The sequence below is a fragment of the Vulpes vulpes genome, chromosome 2 (assembly GCF_048418805.1).
Source record: "Vulpes vulpes isolate BD-2025 chromosome 2, VulVul3, whole genome shotgun sequence".
Classification (NCBI taxonomy): Eukaryota; Metazoa; Chordata; class Mammalia; order Carnivora; family Canidae; genus Vulpes; species Vulpes vulpes.
Window position 1 is genome coordinate 80,441,478 of NC_132781.1, and position 21,620 is coordinate 80,463,097.

The window sequence follows — 21,620 nt, forward strand, 5'->3', positions numbered from 1 at the left end:
AGTCTCTGAGATCATGACTTGAGCTGAAACCAAGAGTGTGTGTTCACCCAACTGATTGTGCCACCCTGGTGCCCTGTTAGGAGCATTTTATAGCTTTCTTCGTATAGCTCTTGCACATTTATTTGTAAGTTTATTTTAACATATTTTGTTGTTGTTGCTATTATAAATGGGTATATCTTTTTTTACTTATGAAAGCTCTTGAGTTCTGTGAATTAATTTTGTAATTGACGACTTTGGTGAACTCACAGTTTTTTTAGTAGTCTTTCAGTTGATTCTCATGGGTTTCAGGTAGAATTTTATCAACAGCAAACAGTATGGTTTCAACTGCTTTTTTTTTTTTTTTTACAATTTAATACAATATTTCTTGGTGTGTTTTTTTCTTTCTTTTCTTTTCTTTTCTTTTCTTTTTTTTTTTTTTTGCCTCTCATTTAATTGCATGAGCTGGTATTTCAGAACAGTATTAAATACCAGTGCTGGCAGTGGGCATTTCTTTTTCTTGATTTTAGTTGGGATGGTGCCCACAGAGAGCATAATGCTGGACTTGGGGACTAAATGTAAATTAGGGCTTTTGTGTTAAGGAAGCACGTATATATTACTATTTTACTGAGAATGTAAAGAAAACTGATTCTAGAAGTTGAAATTTTTCAAATGCCTTTACAATGTCTATGTGATGTTCATGGGATTTTTCTCCTCAGATCAATTAATAGAAGGAATTCTAATAATAAAATCCCTAATATTGAATTACTTTTGCATTCTTGTTTGCAATCCCTTTTGGTCATAGTATATTGTTTTTCCGCTGTGCTACCGGATTCAGTTTGTTAATATTTAGTTAGGATTTTTGAGCAGACATGAGACTTGCTAGTAGATTTCCGTTTTGTGCACAATCTTTGCTGTGTTGTTGGTATTGATATTAAACCCACTTTATGTAAAAATTTAGAAGCTTCTCTTTATTTCACATGCTCTGGAATTATGCAACATTACAGTATGTCTCTGTGGTGTTTTTAATGTTGTAGCTCTTTTAAAACCGTATCCATTTTCCCATGTAGTAGATCCATTAACATTTCTAGATCTTCTGGAATCAATTTTGATAAAATTTATGTTTTGCTACTTAATCACTCATTTCGTTCAAGTTTTCAAATGTGTAGAGTCAAGGTGATGCTTTCATTTTTTCTCTGGATCCTTGTCGCTTACTTTTTGAAGCCACATTATTTATTGGTTAGATTGGTCAGCAACTTACCTATTTCCTTGTTTTCCTTTTATAACAAGATTTTGATTTTAATTACCAGCTCTATTATATTTTTGTATTTATAATTTGTTATTTTGCTTTTGTCTTTTTTCATTTCTTTCTTCTACTTGACTTGGTTCTTGTCCTAACTTCTTGAGGTAGATACATTTACTTTGCATCTCCTTTGTTTATTGATGCAAGTAATAAGACTGAATAGCAGAGTTTTCAATATATGGCATTTCCTTATTATTTTCTAGATGTTTTCATTTTTATTTGAATTTCCTTGAATTATATAAAAGAGAACTTAAAAATATACAGGTAGTAGTAGCTTTTTCCTTTGGGGATTGTTATTAATTTCCATTTTTATTGCTTTGTGATCATGACTATTTGTACTTTTTCCACTTTGAAGAGGAGGTCACTACTTATACAACTTGACTAAATGCATGATGCATATGTGTCTATGTATATACACTACATACTATATACTGTACATAAAACTTTGCTTTATATATCTAAGTATTTTACATCTTTTACATCTTGGGTCCTCTATGGTATGTAACACAATCTTTGTGCATGGTAGGAATTCAATAAAAGCTAGATTTTTATTATTTTAAATGGTTATAAGAGGTTTTTTGGCTTAAAAGTTTGGTTGGAAAATGAGGCTTGTTCCTTGGTGAACATCTAGAAGAAAGAGAAGACTCTGCTTAATGTATGGTGTTCATTTTAAGGGTCACATCATGGTGTTTGGTTTGGACAGTTCTTAACTTCTTGGCACTTCTTAAGTGTCAACTTTCACACATTCGGCAAGCTTCTGAGGTGTTTCACTCTCCACAAGTGTAAACATATTCAGTAAAGATGAAAACTTCTTACAGTATCAACAACTAACACAAACCAAACATTCAACGTCCTTTGAAAACAATCCACAGCTTTCTTGGAATTTCCCAGAGGATGTCAGTGGGAATCCAACTCATAACCTAACACCAAACATGTAATATTCTTCTGTCCTGCAATTCTCTGCCTGTCTCTCCTATACTCTGGAGAAACTAAGATGATTCCCAACACTCTTCTCTCCAAACTTTCTCAAAGCTTCTCTCTCCATCCCTAGCATGGATTCTGCTCACTTTCCCCACTTCCTGCTTTTCCAGATATGTTTCTCCTTGCCTCCCTCACTCTACCTTCTGTGTTGTTTTTCTTCCACAATACAACCTGCCAATCTGTTTCAGAGTGCTTCCTATTCATTAGCTATGTTTATCTATTATTTTGATCAATATAACAAAAATAATGAGGACACCTGGGTGGCTCAGTGGTTTAGCATCTGCCTTTGGCTCAGGGTGTGATCTGGGGTCCCAGGATCGAGTCCCACATTGGGTTCCCTGTGGGAAGCCTGCTTCTCCCTCTGCCTGTGTCTCAGCCTCTCTTTCTGTGTCTCGTGAATAAATAAAAATTTAAAAAATTAAAAATAACCAAAATAAATGGTGGGGTACATGATTGTAAAATGCAGATTATTTTTAGAAAAATCAAGAACGAGGTTTTATTTATTTTTTTTGAGATTTCATTTATTTATTCATGAGAGACACAGAAAGAGAGGTAGAGACACAGGTAGAGGGAGAAGCAGGCTCCATGCAGGGAGCCCAATGTGGGACTTGATCTCGGGAATCCAGGATCAGGCCCTGAGCCAAAGTCAGGCGCTCAACTGCTGAACCACCCAGGCTTCCCAGGAACGAGGTTTTAAAAATACTCATATGTTACAAATTCTTGTCCCAATTAGGTATTTTTAGAGGTGTGACTTCTTAATGTATAAGGGAGATAAGATTGCCTATATTTGTGAAAACAGTCTCATTCACATATAGTAAGTTAGTAACGGTTTGGTTTTCATTCCTGAGATGTAGATTTGTCTTTCTTCCTAACAAGGAATAAATGTGTACAATGAATTGTTTTGCAGTCTAAAGAAGGTGCATTTATTGTCAGAGACTCAAGACATTTGGGATCCTACACAATTTCTGTGTTTATAAAAGCTAGAAGGTAAGCAGTTATGATTTTGATCACTTTAGAGGTAACACTCCTTGGGACAATCCTTCTTACGGAGACACCATCACGTAGAGAAAGAGAGATCTTAGCATGGAAGGTTGCTGGCCTGGAAGTTAGTACATCTGATCCTCTCAAGTTGTAACCCTAACCAGCTCTGTGTGTGGGCAGTGACTTAGCCATCTCCTTTTCCTAACCATGAGGAAGTTGGCTTAGTTGTAGACAGTGACGGTGCTTTCCTCACATTCCTTGGCTTACCTTGGGGTTTTCCTGCAGAGAGTTCTCCTGCACTCAGGAAGCTTCTGTGCCTTTCTGCTGGAGGATGTTCTCTGGCTGTGGGAACTCATGGTCCCCCTGGGTAGATTGGGAATGCCTGAGAGTCAGCGCCCTAGGAGCAGCTCTCCATCAATGAGGAATGGAAGGTCTCCTCCTCAGCTCCTTTGCACTTTAGTGGGACAATTCTCAGATGTGTTCCACAGTCTCTTGTGTCTTCCTAGAGCCCTGGTAGTTCATAGCAAACCTGCTCATCCATATACCCTCTATCAGTTTTCCTCTTTGTTTGATATCTCCTTACACCCCTTGGGGTACATTTATTCACTCATTGAACTGATATTGGCATTCCTCAAATACTTATACGTGTCCCTAATGGGCTCTACATTTTTGGACACTGGAATTGTCAGCTAGACAACTTTGACTGAAGTTATGTTCAAATCTATGGACCCAATAAGATAACTAAGGAATTTACCAAGGGGCTGTGAGGCACCAGTTGGATCTAACCCACTCTGCAGTGTGTAGTGTCACTGGAATAAAAAGTTTTAAAGGTGGAATCCTATTGCTCAACGAATTGACTTAGTTCCAAAGTGATCTTTGCTTGTTTACTAATTCACATTTTATTGATTGTAGAAATATGGAGGCTACCATCAAACATTATCAGATTAAAAAGAATGACTCGGGACAGTGGTACGTGGCTGAAAGACACCTCTTTCCATCAATCCCTGAGCTAATCTGGTATCACCAGCACAATGCGGCAGGTAAGTCAGGAGCTTCAGGTGAAGAGAGGCAGGGAGCCAGGCCCCAGACAGGCAATGCATCTTTGGTGTCAGATACTGAACAGGAGCAAATACCCCACCCCCTGAAGAAATGCATAAGAGCCTGAAATACAACTTGTGTTCTGAACAGGTCTCCTCACTGATGCTTCTTTGTTTTTCTAGTCAGGGGACAAGAGGTAGGTTGATTTTTACATTTCTGTCAGGTTAGAAAAATGATAGCTGGCAGAGAAGCAAAAGGCAATGCAATCATCAATGCATTAGTTCTTGAAATTTATGTAGGGTGAAGTGTAATGGAATTTCAAGTGTCCTAAATAATCATGCTTCCTTATCTTTGCCCCCCAAAATTTGTTTTCTACTTCAATTATAGGAAAATTACCCTTAAATATCTCCTTCTTGGGGATCCCTGGGTGGCGCAGCAGTTTGGCGCCTGCCTTTGGCCCAGGGCGTGATCCTGGAGACCTGGGATCGAATCCCACATCGGGCTCCCGGTGCATGGAGCCTGCTTCTCCCTCTGCCTGTGTCTCTGCCTCTATCTCTCTCTCTCTCTCTGTGACTATCATAAATAAATTAAATAAATTGAAAAAAAATTTAAAATATTTAAAAAAATCTCCTTCTCTGTTCTTTCTTGTTTGGTGAACACAAAAAGCTGTAGAGGACACAGCCTTTCACAGGCAGAATTTGACTTAAATAAAGCAGAGGCATCATCATTTGACCTCTTCCCCAAGTGTTTGCAATACTTTAGCAATAATTTTTCAAACGTATCATCTATGGAAAGATCTAGGATTCTAGAAAATTTCACCACAATGACCATCACAGCTTTAGCCTTCAGCCCTCACTCAACCTGTCCTTGACCACTTTGAAGCCATCGGGGAATCTTCTAACTGCGACATTGTAGAATTTGGAACCTACTGTAACTTTTCATATTATTTTGACTTCTTGTAAGAAGTACTAAAGTACTAAAGTACTTTAAAGTACTTTTTTAGATTTCTCTCATGAAAAGTTGTTTACAAAAAAATCCTTTTGGAAAGTGGCCACTTTTCCACTACACAGTTTCCAAATATCAAGAGTAAATCAAAGGAAGTTTTTCTACATTTATGGGATGAATCTGCATAGATATTCCAGATGGTCACTGGGAGTTTGGTTAGAGAGGAAGTAGCAGTGAGTCTGAGTGGGGCTAGAGAGGACATATTTGTGTCTAGAGATAGAAATAGAATCAGATCAGTCCTGAATTTTTTTTCTCTACAGTCCTCTTTTCCTTCCCTTCAAAGAAAAAAATTGAGAAACAGAGTGGTTATGCTAGTGTGATTAAAAAAAAAATTACTAATGTAGATCAAGATGTGCTGACATGAGAAGATGGTAATGATAAGTTGTTCAGTAAAGAGAAAAAAGTGCAAAGCAATATCTCAGAATATAGTCCCACTTTTATAAACAAAAATACACACATGTGTGTGTAGAGAAATTTTGTTTAAAGTATAGGTAATAATTTTCAAACTAATAAGATTATAGCATACTACAAACTTAATGTTTACCTCTGGGGAATGACACTGGGGTAAGGGAAGATTATATTTTCTGCCTTATAAGATCGCTTTAGGGTTTGATATTTTTTGTTACAGCATACATGATTATTCTTATAATGTATAAAATACCATATAGATCACTTAAAAAGAAAACTGCATCAGGGGTATCTGGGTGGCTCAGTTGGTTAAGCATCTCCCAGGGTCATGGGATTGAGCCCTGCATTGGTGCTCCTTGCTCAGCTGCTTCTCCTCCCTCTGCAGGTGTTCTCTCTTTCTCTGTCCAATAAATAAATAAAATCTTAAAAAAAAAAAAAGAAGAAGACAGTGTGAGGTTATTATATACAAAAAAAAAAAAAGAAGAAGAAAAGAAAAAGCTGGATAAAACAAAACAACAACAGAAGAAAACCTTCCAACTCTAATTGCTCTTTATTAGGGAGAAAAGAAAATTAAAAAATATAGAAGAAAATGAGAAAGAAAGACGATAAGAGGAAAGGAATGGGACCCCAAAATAGTGGATGCTTAGTGAAGACTTACTTTGGGCCAGACCCTGCTCTGAGTGCTTTTATGTCTATTTATTTATTTAATCTTCAGAACGATCCTATGAAGTAGGTGCTGTTGGTATTTCCATCTTACAGATGAAGAAACTGAGGCATGATTGGTACTCACAATTACACAGTTAAAAAGTGTTTGTGCTGAGATTGGAACTCAAGGACTCTTTGAGACCATTGGAGCCATTGAACCCACTGGCGCCAGAGTCTGCACTCAATGGCTGCTGTAGCCTCCAGAAAGAGACACGTCCTATCATTAGACAGTACTTGGGAGGGTCCAGTTTCAGAGGAGGCTGTGAATCAGAGCCCATGACTATCCTGTCTACTTTTTGATTTCTGGTCTATTTAGCTCATGACAATCCATCTCTTTCCCGGAAGTAAGGACAATGCCAAGAGGGTGACAGGCTTCCTTCTGTCAGAGAGATAGACTCTCATTAAACCACTGGTAGAGAATCACAGAATAAAAATGTTGAGCAAACAAGAACTTGGAAAATTAGAAGAAAGTATCACGGTCTTAAAGAAATTCCTCATTTTGTTCTTCATTCGGATCATGCATTATAGGATCCCAACTCGATGAGGGCTCCAACCTCAGCTAAGTCTTCAGAGTCACTAGTGAAGTAGCTTTTCCTATTCTCTCTTCAGACATTCACCATTCTCCTCAAGACCCCACTTCCAGTGTTGTCCACTGTCCCTATCAGCAAACCCCTTGCCATCCACCTTATTAAGAAATTTGAAGTCACCTGACATGAGCTCCCTCGACCTTGTCTTCCCACTGCCAAGCTCTCAGCCTCACCTCCCTCCTTCCAGTAGTAGCCAGGACGAGCCTAGGCCCCTGCTCCCTACACTCTTCTGCTGCTGAGACCACCCACCACCCTTTCTCTCCTGTAGCTTGTCCATTTCTTCTTACCTTCTCCCTTTACCCTGTAAACATGTTTAAGACTTTCTTATTAGAAAAGCCAAAAAACAAAACAAAACAAAACAAACAACAACAACAAAACCAACAAACCCATAAAGCCCTCCCTTGGTCCTTTCTTCCTTTAGACATTGTTCTTCCAAGTGACACTTTTGGAAAAATGTGTCCACATCCCCTGTCTCCACTTGCTCACTTTCCATTTGCTTTTTAAACGTCTGCACTCTGGCTTCTGCCTCCGTCGCCCACTGTTTTACGAATTGACCTACAGGGTGATGCTTTTGAGTTCTTGTATTTTCCGCCCTCTCTGCTCTATTTGCAGTGTCACGCCTTAAAGCTCCCTGCTTTCCAGATGTTTTGACACTGCCTTTTCTTGTTCTTGAACTCAGATCATTCCTCGAAGTTCTTCCCAATGGGTCTCACTTCTGCTCTTAGACATTGGCATGCTGCAGGGATCTGTCCCCGATCTCTTCTCTCCTCGCCCTAGACATTTCCCTTTGCAGGACTCTTCCATCTGGGAGTCCCAGGCACTTGCAGTCCCACAGGCCCTGAACCGCAGTGATGAAATGGAATTCTTCATCTTAACCGCTGCTTTCCCTCCCAGCCTGCTCGCTCCTCTTCCTGTTGCCCATCTCAGATAAGAGCGTCACCATCCTGCTGGCTACAGGGGCTGGAAACATTGGAGTCACAAGAGACAATTCCACTCTCCCTAGAGGAAAATGTCTTTCCCCTCCTCTGCCCCCCTCGCCTCTCCCGCCCTTCCCCACCCTTCACCTCCCTTCCTTTCCTGCTCTTCCCCTTGCCCTCCTCCTTCTCCTCCTTCTTTAGTTATTAGAAAACTTTTTTTTTTTAAATTGAAGTGTGGTTGCCATACAATGGTACATTGAGGTGTATAACATAGTGATTGAACATGTATATACGTCACAGAGGGGTCGCCGGGAGAACTCTACCATCTCTTGCCATACAAAGTCGTTACAGATTATTATCTATATTCTCTATGCTATACGTTGTAACTCCTACAAGAAAATTGTATGTCCTACTAAAAGGTGTGTCCCTTTTAAACCCTTTTCCCTATCTTGCCCATCCTACCACCCCCTAACCCCCTCACTTCGGGAACCATCAGACTGTTCTGCTTCTATGAATAAGTTTCAGTTTTGTTTTGGTTGCTTGCTTGCTTGCTTTATTTATTTATTTATTTATTTATTTATTTATTTATTTATTTATTTATTTAGATTCCACATATAAGTGAATTCATACAGTATTTGTCTTTCTTTCCCGGATTTTTTCACTTAGTATAATACCCTCCAGGTCCACCCACGTTGTTGTAAACGGCAAGACTTTATTCTTTCTTATGGCTGAAGAATATTTTATTATTCCCGCCACATTTTCTTTATCCCTTCGTCTATCAGTGGACACTTAGTTTGCTTCTGTGTTTTGGCTGCTTAAATAACGCGGCAATGAACATAAGGGTGCATATGTCTTTTCAAATTAGTGGGTTTTTTTTTTCAAACTTTTTTTTTTTTTTTTTTTTTGGTGAGAAATACCCAGAAGTGGAATTCCTGGATTGTATGGTAGTTTTATTTTTATTTTTTTGAGGAACCTCCACCCTGTTTTCCATGGTGGCCACACCATTTTGCATTCCCACCAACAGTGGGGAGGGTTCTCTTTGCTCTGCATCCTTGTCAATACTTGTTAATTTTTGTCTGCTTGATATTAGCCATTCTGATAGGTGTGAGGTGAGATCTCATTGTGTATTGGATGATTAGTGATGCTGAGCAGCTTTTCATGTGTCTGTTGACCATCTGTATATCTTCTTTGGGGAAATGTTTTTTTTGGTCCTCTGCCCATTTTAAAAACTCAATTTTTTTTATATTGAGTTGTAGGAATTATTTATGTATTTTGGGTATTAACCCCTTTTAGGTCATAGCATTCGCCAATATCTTCTCCCATTCAAGTAGGTTGCCTTTTGTTTTATTGGGAGTTTTCTTCACTGTGCAAAAGCGTTTTAGTTTGATATAGTCCCGTTTGTCTCTTTTTGCTTTTGTTGACCTTGCCTGATGAGACAGATGAAAAAAATATTGCTTAGACTGATGTCCAAGAACTTACTACCTCTGTTTTCTTCTAGGAGTTTGATGTTTTTTGGTCTTACATTTAAATCTTGAATCCATTTTGTGTGTATGTGTACATGGTGTAAAAAAGTGGTCTACTTTCATTCTTTGGCATATAGTTGTCCAGTTTTCCCAGCATCATTTATTGAAGAGACCATCTTTTCCCCATTGTAGGTGTTTGCCTTCTTTGTCAAAGATTAATTGATCTTATAAGCTTGGGTTTGTTTCTGGACTTCCTATTCTGTTCCATTGATCTATCAATCCGTTGTTGTTGTGCCAATGTCATACTGTTTTAATTACTATAGCTTTGTAATATAATTGGAAGTCAGGGAGTGTGATACCTCAGCTTTGTTTTTCTCTCTCTCAAGATTGCTTTGGTTATTCAGGCCCTTTTGTGATTCCAGACAAATTTTAGTACTATTTGTTCTAGAACTTCTGATTCATTATCAAGTGCAAAGAGTTTCATATCCCAAGTATGCCTCATATAGGTTCCTGCCTCTGTCTCCTAGTGCTGCTCTAATCATTGTTCATTCAGACAACTGTAATGGCCTCTTAACTGGTCTTATCTTCAGTGTTGACTTCCCTTCAATTCATCCTCTACGCTGATGCCAGAATGATCTACCAAAAATGTAAATCTGACGACGTCACTCCCGTATTGGGGACTTTCAATGGCTCCTTCTTACCTGCAGGATGGTGTAATGTTCCCTAACATGGCTTAGAAGGCCTATCGTAACCAGAATATGACCTACCTCTCAAGGATAATTTCTGGCCTCTTCTATCTCTCACCTGTTGCTTAAATAGCCCATCCTGCTTCCTACCTCTAGGTATCATCTCATCTGTTACCTCTGCCTAGAATGTTTTCCATAGATTCTCTTCAGGGCTTAACTTCATTTGTCACATTCGTCTCGGATATCATTTCCATCTAGACTACTTTGAATCCAAAAGTATGTAAGGTGCTATGTCCTGGAGCATCTTGTGTACCTCCAGCACAGGACTTATTCCTTCTATATTGCAGTTGCCTTTCTCTGCCTGTCTTCCCTCACTGAGATGGAGCCCCTGTGTGCAGAGTCCTCACCTTATTCATCTTTGGTCCTTCAGAATATTTGAGATCTACCTAGAAGAGTGGCTTGCACACAATAGGCACTTAATGATGCCTCTTTCTGTTCTTATACCGGCCAAGTTTGCTTCTGTCTTCCAGCCTTTGCACTTGCTGTTCCATCTGCTCAGAATGCTCTTCCTCCTGACCTTTGTAGGATGGCTCCTTGTCAGTTAATGTCTGCAGAGCTGTCATCTTGTCCGAAAGGCCTTCCCTGAGCACCCACTCTCTGGAAGCTATATTTTATCTATTCTGCTTGCAACTCATCATCTGCTTCTTCTTGGGTGTGTGTGTATGTGTGTGTGTGTGTGTGCGCACTTATTTTCTCTTCCCCTGCTACAATGTAAGCTCTATGGGAGCAGGGACCATCACTGTCCTATTCACTGCTTCATTGCTGTCTCCCACCATCTAGATAGTGCTCGGCACAAAGCAGACCCCTAATCAACATTAGTTGAAGAAATAAATAATAAAAGCTTGTTGAACTAAATTGAAATTGATGTAACAAAATACTACATGTTGATCCAATCAAAAGAAGTCTCATTTACTCTACCATTCTATTTTATTTTTATTTTTATTCACGTGAGACACACAGAGAGAGGCAGAGACACAGGAAGAGGAGAATTAGGCTCCCTGCAGGGAGCCCGATGTGGGACTCGATCCTGGGACTCCGGGATCATAACCTGAGCTGAAGGCAGATGCTCAAATGCTGAGCCACCCAGGCATCCCACTACCACGCTATTAAAAAATAAATAAATAAAACAAAACTACTCTCAAAAAGTAGGGTAATGAAATGAGTACACTTAAACACTGTTGGTGGTTGAATGAATTAGTACAATTTTTCTATACATGCTTTGCTCAAGAAATCACATTTTAAGGAATTTATTCTGAGAGAGTAAATTGAGAGGTACATAAAGATTTATGTTCAAGAACATACAGCATATTTTACAGTAGTGAAATCTTAGAAATAACTTAAAGCTCTATTGATAGTCACTAACATATATCAATGATATACTGAGTGTAAAAAGTTTACAGCAAAACATTTACTTTTCTGTGAAAGCTTATTGGGTGTGTATATGCTTTCAAACACTTATATAGAGATTTTTGCAAAAGTGTTCACCAAAATGATAACAGCGCATCTCTGGCTGCCGAGATTTTGTGAGGTCTTTACTTTGTCTTTAAATTTTCTTGGATTTTAGAATGTATGTCCAATAAGCAAATGTTGCTTTATGCAAAGTGGGGAAAATAGGTAAATAGACTAATGTAGAATATTTTTCTGCCTAATTTATTTGAAGCCTGGCACTGTCTTCTAGTATATTTGTTTTTTTCTTTTATGCTAGTTAGTAGACTTGAAATGCTGATTTCTCTCCCTCCCCAGGTCTCATGACCCGTCTCCGCTACCCAGTTGGACTGATGGGCAGCTGTTTGCCAGCCACAGCTGGCTTTAGCTATGGTAATGTATGCACACGTACCCAAGTACAATGTTAAATCCAGTAAAGAACCTGTCCCAAGTTCCCTCTACATTCTTTAACTCCTTCAAATGAGATGCCTAGACAGGTTTCCTCTCAAAGTTTAAATCCTCCTTCTGAAATACTTAAGTATATTCATCTCACAACAGCAATTTCAACTTTGGAAAGAAATGTTTCAATTTGACTTCAAATTTCCTTACACATTAGCAGGAGCTCTTTTTTTAAATATATATTTTTATTTGGAGTTCAATTTGCCAACATATAGTATAACACCCACTGCTCATCCCATCAAGTGCCCCCCTCAGTGTCTGCCACCCAGTCATCCCATCCCCCTGCCCACCTCCCCATCCACTACCCTTTGTTCGTTAGCAGGAGCTCTTTTGATAAATTAGGATTTTTTTAAAATAATAAATTTATTTTTTATTGGTGTTCAATTTGCCAACATACAAAATAACACCCAGTGTCATCCCATCAAGTGCCCCCCTCAGTGCCCGTCACCCATTCACCCCCACCCCCTGCCCTCCTCCCCTGCCACCACCCCTAGTTCATTTTTATTTGGGTGTTTGAGCTGTTGCTCTCCCAGTACAAAGGCGGCTGGGAAATGACCGCCCTCCAAGAGAACCTGCTTTAAAGAGCTGCTAAAAGTGTCGTCCTCTCCTTTTGAAAATAGAACTTGTAGAAGGTTTAATCCGAACTATCTTCTAGCAGATGTATACCTGCAAACTGTGAGAACAAATAAGAGCCAAGGAATTCTGTTTTGTGATTTGATGACACCCGATTCCCTTAAATTTCTCTCATTAATGAGAATCAGAAAATTCTGAGAAAATGATAACATAGTTATGTTGTGTAACAGGTAGCCAGGACCCCAGGGGCTCTATTTTAATTGGAATGGGAGAATGATTCAGGATACATGGGTCCTGGGTTATTCCTCTGCCCCTAAAGACAATGTGGATAACAAAATTCTGCCATTAACTATTTATTTAAGTTACATGTGGTCCTGTTCAAAATTTTAAAAAATAAACATCTCAATTTTTAACATGTAGAATGGTGTACAACTCATAACCCCGCAACTCAGTTTTGCCTGGTTTTGACTATTTAATAGAAATAAATAAGACAGCATGCATTTGTATCTGGCTTCTTGTGCTTCACCCATAGTTGTTGATGTGGTTGGTTCATCTCCCCTGTGGTGTAGTGCGACACTGCCTGACAATGCCACCGTTTACCCATCCTTCGTTAGGTGGCCATTTGGGTTGTAACCAATTTTTACCTCATAATTAATATCATTATGGACATTCCTACATGTCTTTTGATGAAGTTCAGTACACGTTTAAGCTCCAGGAATGCTGGATACACACCTGAGGGTAGAATTGTTAGGTCACAGAGTGCGTACACACTCAGATTTAGTTAGTTTTCAAAAAAGCTTATACCAAATTACACTTCAATCAATAGCATGTGGGAGTTCCCACTGCCCCACGCCTTTGCCTTGGCCAATATTTAATATTCTCATGGGTTCTTTTCTTTGGTTTTCACTTTAGACAATCCGATGTGTGTAATAGTGGTATCTCTCTGTGGTTGGAATTTGCATATCCCTGGTGACTAATAATTATGATCAACTTTTTATAGGTTTTGTGGCTATTTGGATATTCTCTTTTGTGAAAGAATATTCACGTTTTGTAGCCCTTAAAAATATAATCTGCCCTTTTCTAGTTTTTTTTTCATATTTTGAATAGGAATGCTTTACTGGTTACATGTTTCAGAAATATCTTTGCCCAATCTTCAGCTTACCTTTCCCCTCTCTTAATGGGGCATATTTGACAAACAGAATTTTGATGGAGCGTCACTTGTCAATATTTTCCTTTATGGCTGTATTCTGCTGAATAAATTTATGCCAATATCAAAGTCATGAATATATTTTCCCATGTTCCTTTAAAAACATACCTATTATTGGGAGAGGGAGCCCTTTGCAAAGCTGGCTTGAAAGTCATTAGCCTTTGCAATTTATTTATTTATTTATTTTTGAGATTTTATTTATTCATGAGAGATGCACAGAGAGAGGCAGAGACATAGGCAGAAGGAGAAACAGTCACCCCAGGGGGAGCCTGATGCGGGAATCGATCTCTGTACCCTAGGGGTCACACCCTGAGCCCAAGGAGGCACTCCACCCCTGAAACCCCCAGGTGTCCCAATTCTTTTAAACGCATTAAAGTTCCAGCAGATGGCAGTGTTGCTGTAGAAAAGGACATACTACAAGGGGAAAGATGGGCTCCTTCACAAGTGTTTCCAAGAGGGTTATTTTAAAAAGTTCTTTTTCCCCTCATTTGGCTTCCAGGGAAGTGAAATTCAGTTCAAACATACACTTAGATACATATGAGTTAGAACCCTAGCGTTGGACATAGTTATTAGATGAATTTGTTAGACTTTTCTCCAGGGAGAAGACCCTACTAAGGCAAGAAAAGCCCCTTAGGGGTGGGAATGGGCAGAGGAGCATAGAAGGAAGTGAAATGGGGAAACGGGGCCATATGTTCCTGCCTCACAAGTTTACTTGGCAGGACAAAAACTGATGGGGACATACAGACGGAAGGGGCCAGGTCTAGTTCTGGTAGGTAGGTTTAGTTTCAAAAGGCCTTTCATGTGGGGTCTCTCTGGAAAGAGCAAGAATGTTCTGATATCCATAATTTCCTCTCCAAGCAAGTCGAGTTTGTATCTTTAAACCTGAATTCTGGAACTGCACACGGAATTCCACCATGAGAGTATTGAAAATGGTTACAGTTCCCCCCCTTTACATTTATAAAAATTTTAACCTCTGTATAAAAGAAGAGAGTAGGTCTAGATAATTCCTGAATCTGTTCTAGCTCTAAAAGTTTTCCCTACTTTGTAACATGGATGTTTTACTTTTCTAGAAAAGTGGGAGATAGATCCCACTGAGTTGGCTTTTGTAAAGGAGATCGGAAGTGGTCAGTTTGGGGTGGTCCATTTAGGCGAATGGCGAGCGCACATCCGGGTAGCTATCAAGGCCATCAGCGAAGGCTCCATGTCTGAGGAGGATTTCATCGAAGAGGCTAAAGTGATGATGTAAGTATAAGCAATACCCAGATAAATAGCAGACAACACTGGGGTATCATGGAAAGAACATGGATTTTGGGGCAGTCCCACTTGGATTTCTGTCACAACTCTGTCCAAGCTAGTGGTGTGACCTGGGCAAATTATTTGACCTCTGCATGACCTGGGTGAGTTATTTCACCTTGCCAAGCCTCGATTTCTTTACCCGCAAAATGGAGATAATGGTAGCCTTGTCACTGCATCAGTGTGTGAATTAAATGAGATAATTCACGAAAGTGACAAGCATGCGTGTTCTTTTCAGGGCTCTTTCCTTCCTTTGCCTTGTCCTTGTCCTTCTCCTTCTTCCCCTTTCCCTTCTCATTCCCCCCTTCCCCTTCCCCTCTTCCCCTCCCCCTTCTTCCCCTTCTTGTTCCCCTTTCCCTTCCTCTTCCTCTCCTTCTCCTCCTCCTCCTCTTCCTCCTCCTTCTTCTTTGGCTTTTCCTGGAAGCAAAAATGTTGATTTTGTCCAAATCGTGATATAAGGATAAAGCATTTGCTTTCAGAAAATTTAAGAATCCCGAGTTCTAACAGTCACTTCTGTGGCCCTTTGGACGCTGTTCCTATGGGATCACTTCTGTGATTTCCCAGATCAACATTACGACTCAGCTGAATATGTGGCCGTGGTGTATGTCTATAATCTGGGCTGGATCAGGACAAGCCAACAATTTGGTACAGATCAAAGCCATCAAATTTCTATAAGTATTTGTTCAACACTTAAAGGAGCAGCAATGTGGTGAAAAATGAAAACCCCAGATGGCATTACCTAGATTCTGTTATCCAAAGAAATTTAGTTCTGTTCTAAAAATACAGATGTCAACTAAACAAGCAAACCAACAAACAGACAAACCAAAAAACTAGAAGGGATTAACTGGACCCATTCTCCTTTAACAGCAGAGCAATGCTATCTCTTGGGACTCTCAACCTGTACCGCAAATGTCCTATTAAAATACCCTTTCCAGTCAGTTACAACAAAATGAGCTTCAAGGAAAGTTATGCTAAACACAATTTTCCAGTGATATCAGTTTCCCAAAGATGATCTCGTGCCGCTAGGTGGCCCCTGGCCTATATTCCTTGATACCACCTGCATCAGACCCTAGTTTTCCTACATCTAAAGGAGAGACAAATTATTATATTCCTGTGTTGATTAGATAGGTGTTATAAGAACGTGCTTCGGGGAAAGTTGAAGCCATACTGGAATTTCTATGAAACAAAAAAGAATTGGAGATGTCCGATGTTACGGTGAGAGGATTCCTGAAAGGATCAAGCCTTATTGGGCATTTGGGGGCACATTTTTCCAGGGATGATATTTTGAGGATGGTGGAAGACATGCAGAGTGTGGAAGTATCAATGGCTCCTAGATGTTTACAGAGGCAAGAGTGAAGCTAATGGCTTATTTTTAAGTCAGTTCAGATAGACATACTGTGTTCTTGGGTTTGAACACAGTCTATTTTTTGCTGATTTTTTTTTGAAAGTGAGGCAGAAGGATTTCCTTCTAACTCCCTGTTGCAAATCCATTCATCTTTACAAAATTACCTAGCTGACACACACTGAGCTCCATCTGCCAAGAATACCCAACTGGGTCACACTGTCTTACCTTCACTGTACTTGTTAGTTCCTTCGCCGTCCTTGTCACTACTCCGGTGATACTGCTAAGCAAACACAGTGTAATGTTTCAGTTCTCAGATGTTTATACGTGGGTATCAGTGTTACAGTTTTCTCATGGCAAATCAATATTCTATGTTAAGAGTGATTTCCCTGCCATTATTCTGTATACATATGAATTGTCTCTCTTAACTGAAAATAAATTTTTCTTTATAAATTTCGAATTTATAAAATATCTTTATACACTAGAGAGATAAATCAGATAAAATACACAAGATATATGTCTACAGATTAAAATCATGTATAGATTCTCTGAACGCCTCTTTCCCACAAACTGGTAGTGTTTTTGCATGCTAACTATATGGTAATATGTCAATTGATCACCCATATACATTATTTTAAGATAAATAATCTCCCTGAGTCATTGATTTTATTTTGCCTCTATGAATGAAAAGAGGTGACATTTCAAGTTACTTTTGACTAACAGAAATTGGCTTATTATACATCTTCAAAAATTACAAACACTAACTTGAATATTGTTTTCCATGATGCCTAGTTGGCATAACAGGCCTTTAGGGACTGAATGCTATACTTCAGAAGGAACAATAAACTTTGGAAGTTTAGATGACTAAAGGTTCCATGTATTTTTTTTTTCCATGTGTATTTTAATAGACAATATTCAAGGATGTGTGTGTGTGTGTGTATGTGTGTGTGTGTGTGTGTGTATGTGTGTGTGTGATTGCTAAATACAGAGCAGGGTTTCAAGTTGGCCAGTGTTTTTCAGTCTCCAACTTTATCTAAATATTTCTTTTTTAATGCCTTTATTTTTTAGAATTTAATTTTCATTTTCTTTTTTCCTTTCCTTCCCTTCCCTTCCCTTCCCTTCCCTTCCCTTCCCTTCCCTTCCCTTCCCTTTCCTTTCCTTTCCTTTCCTTTCCTTCATACACCAATCACGGTTTCCTCCCTTCAATCTGTCCTGAATTTTGGTCTGAGCAGCTGCAGTTCGGAAAGTTGAAACTCAAGGAGCAGGAGCTCTGTTAAAACCTGAGCAAGAAGTCACAATAAGGAAGCAAAAGGCTTACTTGCAAGGATGACAAACAGAAAAAATAGAATACGGAGCACGTAATATTCTTTATCTGCAGACTTGGGAACTACTGCTTGAACTCTGACCCCACTTGTTCAGCGCCTACAGTGGAAAGGAAACTGTCCTACTTTCTCTGTGGTTGGGTTAATTTTTATCATATCTTGGTGTCAAAAATTACATAGAGTTGGTGAATATCACCCATTGAGTCTGAGCACTTGAAAGTGCAGAAAAGCCAACCTGCTCACTGGTGTGTTTTTTTCCTCCACAGGAAATTATCTCATTCAAGGCTAGTCCAGCTCTATGGGGTGTGCATACAGCAGAAGCCCCTGTACATTGTGACGGAGTTTATGGAGAACGGCTGCCTGCTGAACTATCTCAGAGACAGGAGGGGAACGCTTACGAGGGAGATGCTGCTGAGCATGTGCCAGGATATCTGTGAAGGGATGGAGTATCTGGAGAGGAACTGCTTTATTCATAGGGATTTAGTAAGTATGATACAAATTCGCTGATTATTTTATGCATTATATTCAGAGGAATATGGCAGTTGAGGACTTTCAGTGTTTAAAATAAAATATCTTTGGCTTAATTTTTTAAAAGATTTTTATTTATTTGAGAAAGAGAGAGAGAGAGAGAACACAATAGGGGAGGGATGAGGACCAGAGGGAGAAGCAGGCTCCCCACTGAGCAGGGAACCTGATGGGGGCTCCATCCATGCAGAGGCTGGATACCAGGACACCAGGACCATGACTTGAGCCAAAGGCACATGCTTAACCAACCGAGTCATCCAGGTGCCCCTCTTTGGCTTAATTTCTGACCACTTTTCTATTCATGTGATTCTCTGGAAAATGTAGCTTTATTTTTAATTGCCCATTGATGCTGTGGCCAAATAAGGTATTACCCGAAATATGCCTTGAACTAATTAACTACTATGATAACCAACTAACCAAAACTAATTTACTTTTCTTTCCTCTCACCTTCCCTCTCTTCTTTCATTAACTTCTACTTTTCTTCCTTTCAACCAATAATCGAATACGTATTGAATGCCAGTACATGCCAAGCACTCTTGCCAGGAGCTGGAGATGACAGGAGTAAAGGATAGCTCTACTGGCTCCCATCCAGGGATGAAACTACTTTCATGTGGAGGTGATTTGGTTGCAATAGTATCACAGCAGCATTCCTGGCATTCCTGAGGAGGACTGGAAACGTTAAATCATTGTGTTCTGAAATGTTCAGGACGTTACATCCTAAGAAAAAAAAAAAATTAAGGCTTGTCTTAGCCCAAATGCCCTGGCGAGTTCAATAGGCAGCCACGACTCAGAACCACTGCTCTAGAGGTAGACTGGCTGGGTTGAAGTCTTGCCTTTTAAATTTTATCCACCTTCATGCCATTTAAAATATATCAGCTAAGCATGAGCCTTTCCCCTGTCAAGGGCTTAGCTCTTGGTTTGGTTTTGAAATCCTTGCTAGCATTTGTCAAAATCTTCTAAACTGACTCCTGGCTTACCATTTTTAAGTTCTTTGCTTTTGTTTTTGGACTAACTGAAGCACATATCACCTTAGAAGAGAACAGAATCTATAAAACTATTGTCTTACACAGGGCTTAATAACCAAATCAATGATTTTCTTTGACTAAGGTCTCTGAAAATAGATTATTTTGGCATCAAATACATGGTTTCTCTCTCACAAGAGAGAGGTTTAATGCACACTTTTAAATTACCGGATTCATAGTTTAACATCTCTGCTGTAGTCTTGCAATTTATCAAAGATACTTCTTGAGAGGGTTTAAAAAACTTTTAAAAGGAAAAGTATTAAAATTGTTTTTTACTTTTTTTTGTTATTTCTTTGAAGAATCGATACAATCCATCGTAAGGGCAGATATATTGATCATATATAGCATGATGGGTATTACCAAGGAAACATGTCTGCTCACACAGAGAAGTAGTGTGGGGGTCCAGGTAAACTGAGGAAAAGGAGAGTAGAAACTCTTGAAAGAAAACTATATTCAAATATGGATTCTTCTCTCTCTCTCTTTTTTATAGGCAGCAAGGAATTGTCTGGTCAGTGCTGCAAGTATAGTAAAAATATCGGACTTTGGAATGACGAGGTATAATATATAAATATTTCTTGTTTACTCATAAGAGGGAATCTTAGATCTGTCTCCTAACAGATTTAAGAATTTGATAGCATTGCTTTTTCTTTCTTTTTTCTTTTTTTTTTTTTAATCCTGTGAGGAAAATGTTGATGTTGATGCTTGGTGTGTTGCCCTGCTTTGAATTTGACACAAACCCATGTTAGCTGTGAGGCAAATGGACACTTGAGACAACTCTTATCTTCTTTCAAAAGGTCATTCTCAGTCATAACATTTTTAGAAATGTCTCAATCTACTCATCATATGCATAAGATTGAGGAGAAAAGCTTTTCCGACATGTGTGTATTTCTGAAAGATAAAAAAATAAATTGGTTTAGCTCTGATTGTTCTATGTCATCTTCATACTCTATTGTCAAGGGTAACAGTTGACTTTAAGATGACAACTCAAGTGTGGAGAATCTAACCTCATTCTCTGCAACTCAGTGCAATGCCCTTTCCTTCAGGCTGCTAAAAATTCAGTGCCCGTGAACCCAGGGTTTCTCTCTGACTCATTTTAGGGTCAAATTCAGATTCTGTATGTCTAATGGGGCCACGTACTGGAGATGGCATGTCTGGTCCTTGTTGTTACCCATTGACAACTGGTAGCCTGCGGGCACCATCTTCCTGTTTGTCCTTGGCTGAACATCTGCATAGGTGGCTGCTGACTCATCTCCAATTTCTGTCTGCAAGATGCTGTTGCACTGACATTCTCCATGATTAGGAAAATGCCTGGAGATATCCAAGGCCCTGTTGCCTTAGGCACATCTGCAGCTATTTGTTTTCTGGAATCTTTTTTGCCTTTCCAGGGGCTTGACCTGGGGAAGAAGCATAGGCTCTGTTTTGCTCTTAAATCCCAGCAACCTGTAGTGGGGCCTTCTTTGCCTGCCATGCTAGCTGGGCAGTGCCGGTAGAGTGAATACTATATAGGACCCTGCCTCAGCCACCCACAGATGTCTAACACTCCTCCGCCTTTCCTTTCTCCTCTCCCACCTCCCAGCTCCAGAGGTCATTTTCTAGGGGGATGAATGGTGGTGGTCAGGAGTGTGTGTGGGGGGTGATATTACTCTTATTTTATGAGCCATTCTCCCAAATAGTTTATTAACAGCTCCATCCTCCTCCTTCTCTGAAAAGCCTAGACTTTTGAAACTCAAAGCTATGAAAAATTGCTCTTTCTCTTTTGTTTTCTATTACTTACTTTTCCCCCTTAGTAGGATGGCTTCTGGCTCAAGAAAGCGCTTAAAGGAGGTGTGAGGTAGGGGATGTGGGGAAAAAAAAAGAGGGTGTGAGGAAGCACTAATAAATAATTCAAAAATACCAGACTGCACACTCCAGGCTCTCTTCTCTCTAGATTCTCATACTTGATGTTCCTGCCTACAATTCTCAACAGAGAGAGGTTTAATATTGTTGTAGTTTTTTAAAAGGAGGTGGTAGTTATTCCTGATTTCATATAGGGCCATGGTAATGCATTGAACATTTTTCACATTAAATGTATTATGTTCAATACTCTCATTTCTCTGCCTGATAAAACACATATGTATGAAGAAAAAATAAGGCATCCAACTTTGACTTTATGTATTTGCCATATATATTTATCTTTTATGTACTTTTTACGACACTGGTTGTTAGACTACTCAGCATGCTCCTTTGCAGAATTAAGAATTTGTAAACTAACATAATCAGTGGGTTCTTGACTCAAATTGATTTTGGATTGAAGAATCGTTCTAGTTTTCTGAGACTCAAACCCAAATGAGGCTTGGTTTGGG

General features: G+C 39.3%; 1 protein-coding gene across 2 annotated transcripts in view; it reads left to right on the forward strand.

Annotated features, from left to right (window-relative positions):
- The window catches only part of TXK (TXK tyrosine kinase), a 64,756-nt gene that overhangs the window by 33,776 nt on the left and 9,360 nt on the right, over positions 1-21,620 (forward strand). For both annotated transcript variants that reach the window (XM_072749048.1, XM_026016541.2), the window contains exons 7-12: positions 3,168-3,247; positions 4,154-4,281; positions 11,854-11,928; positions 14,845-15,016; positions 17,998-18,214; positions 19,769-19,833. In XM_072749048.1, the coding sequence (XP_072605149.1) occupies positions 3,168-3,247; positions 4,154-4,281; positions 11,854-11,928; positions 14,845-15,016; positions 17,998-18,214; positions 19,769-19,833 (737 nt within the window). The remainder of the gene's footprint in view (positions 1-3,167; positions 3,248-4,153; positions 4,282-11,853; positions 11,929-14,844; positions 15,017-17,997; positions 18,215-19,768; positions 19,834-21,620) is intronic.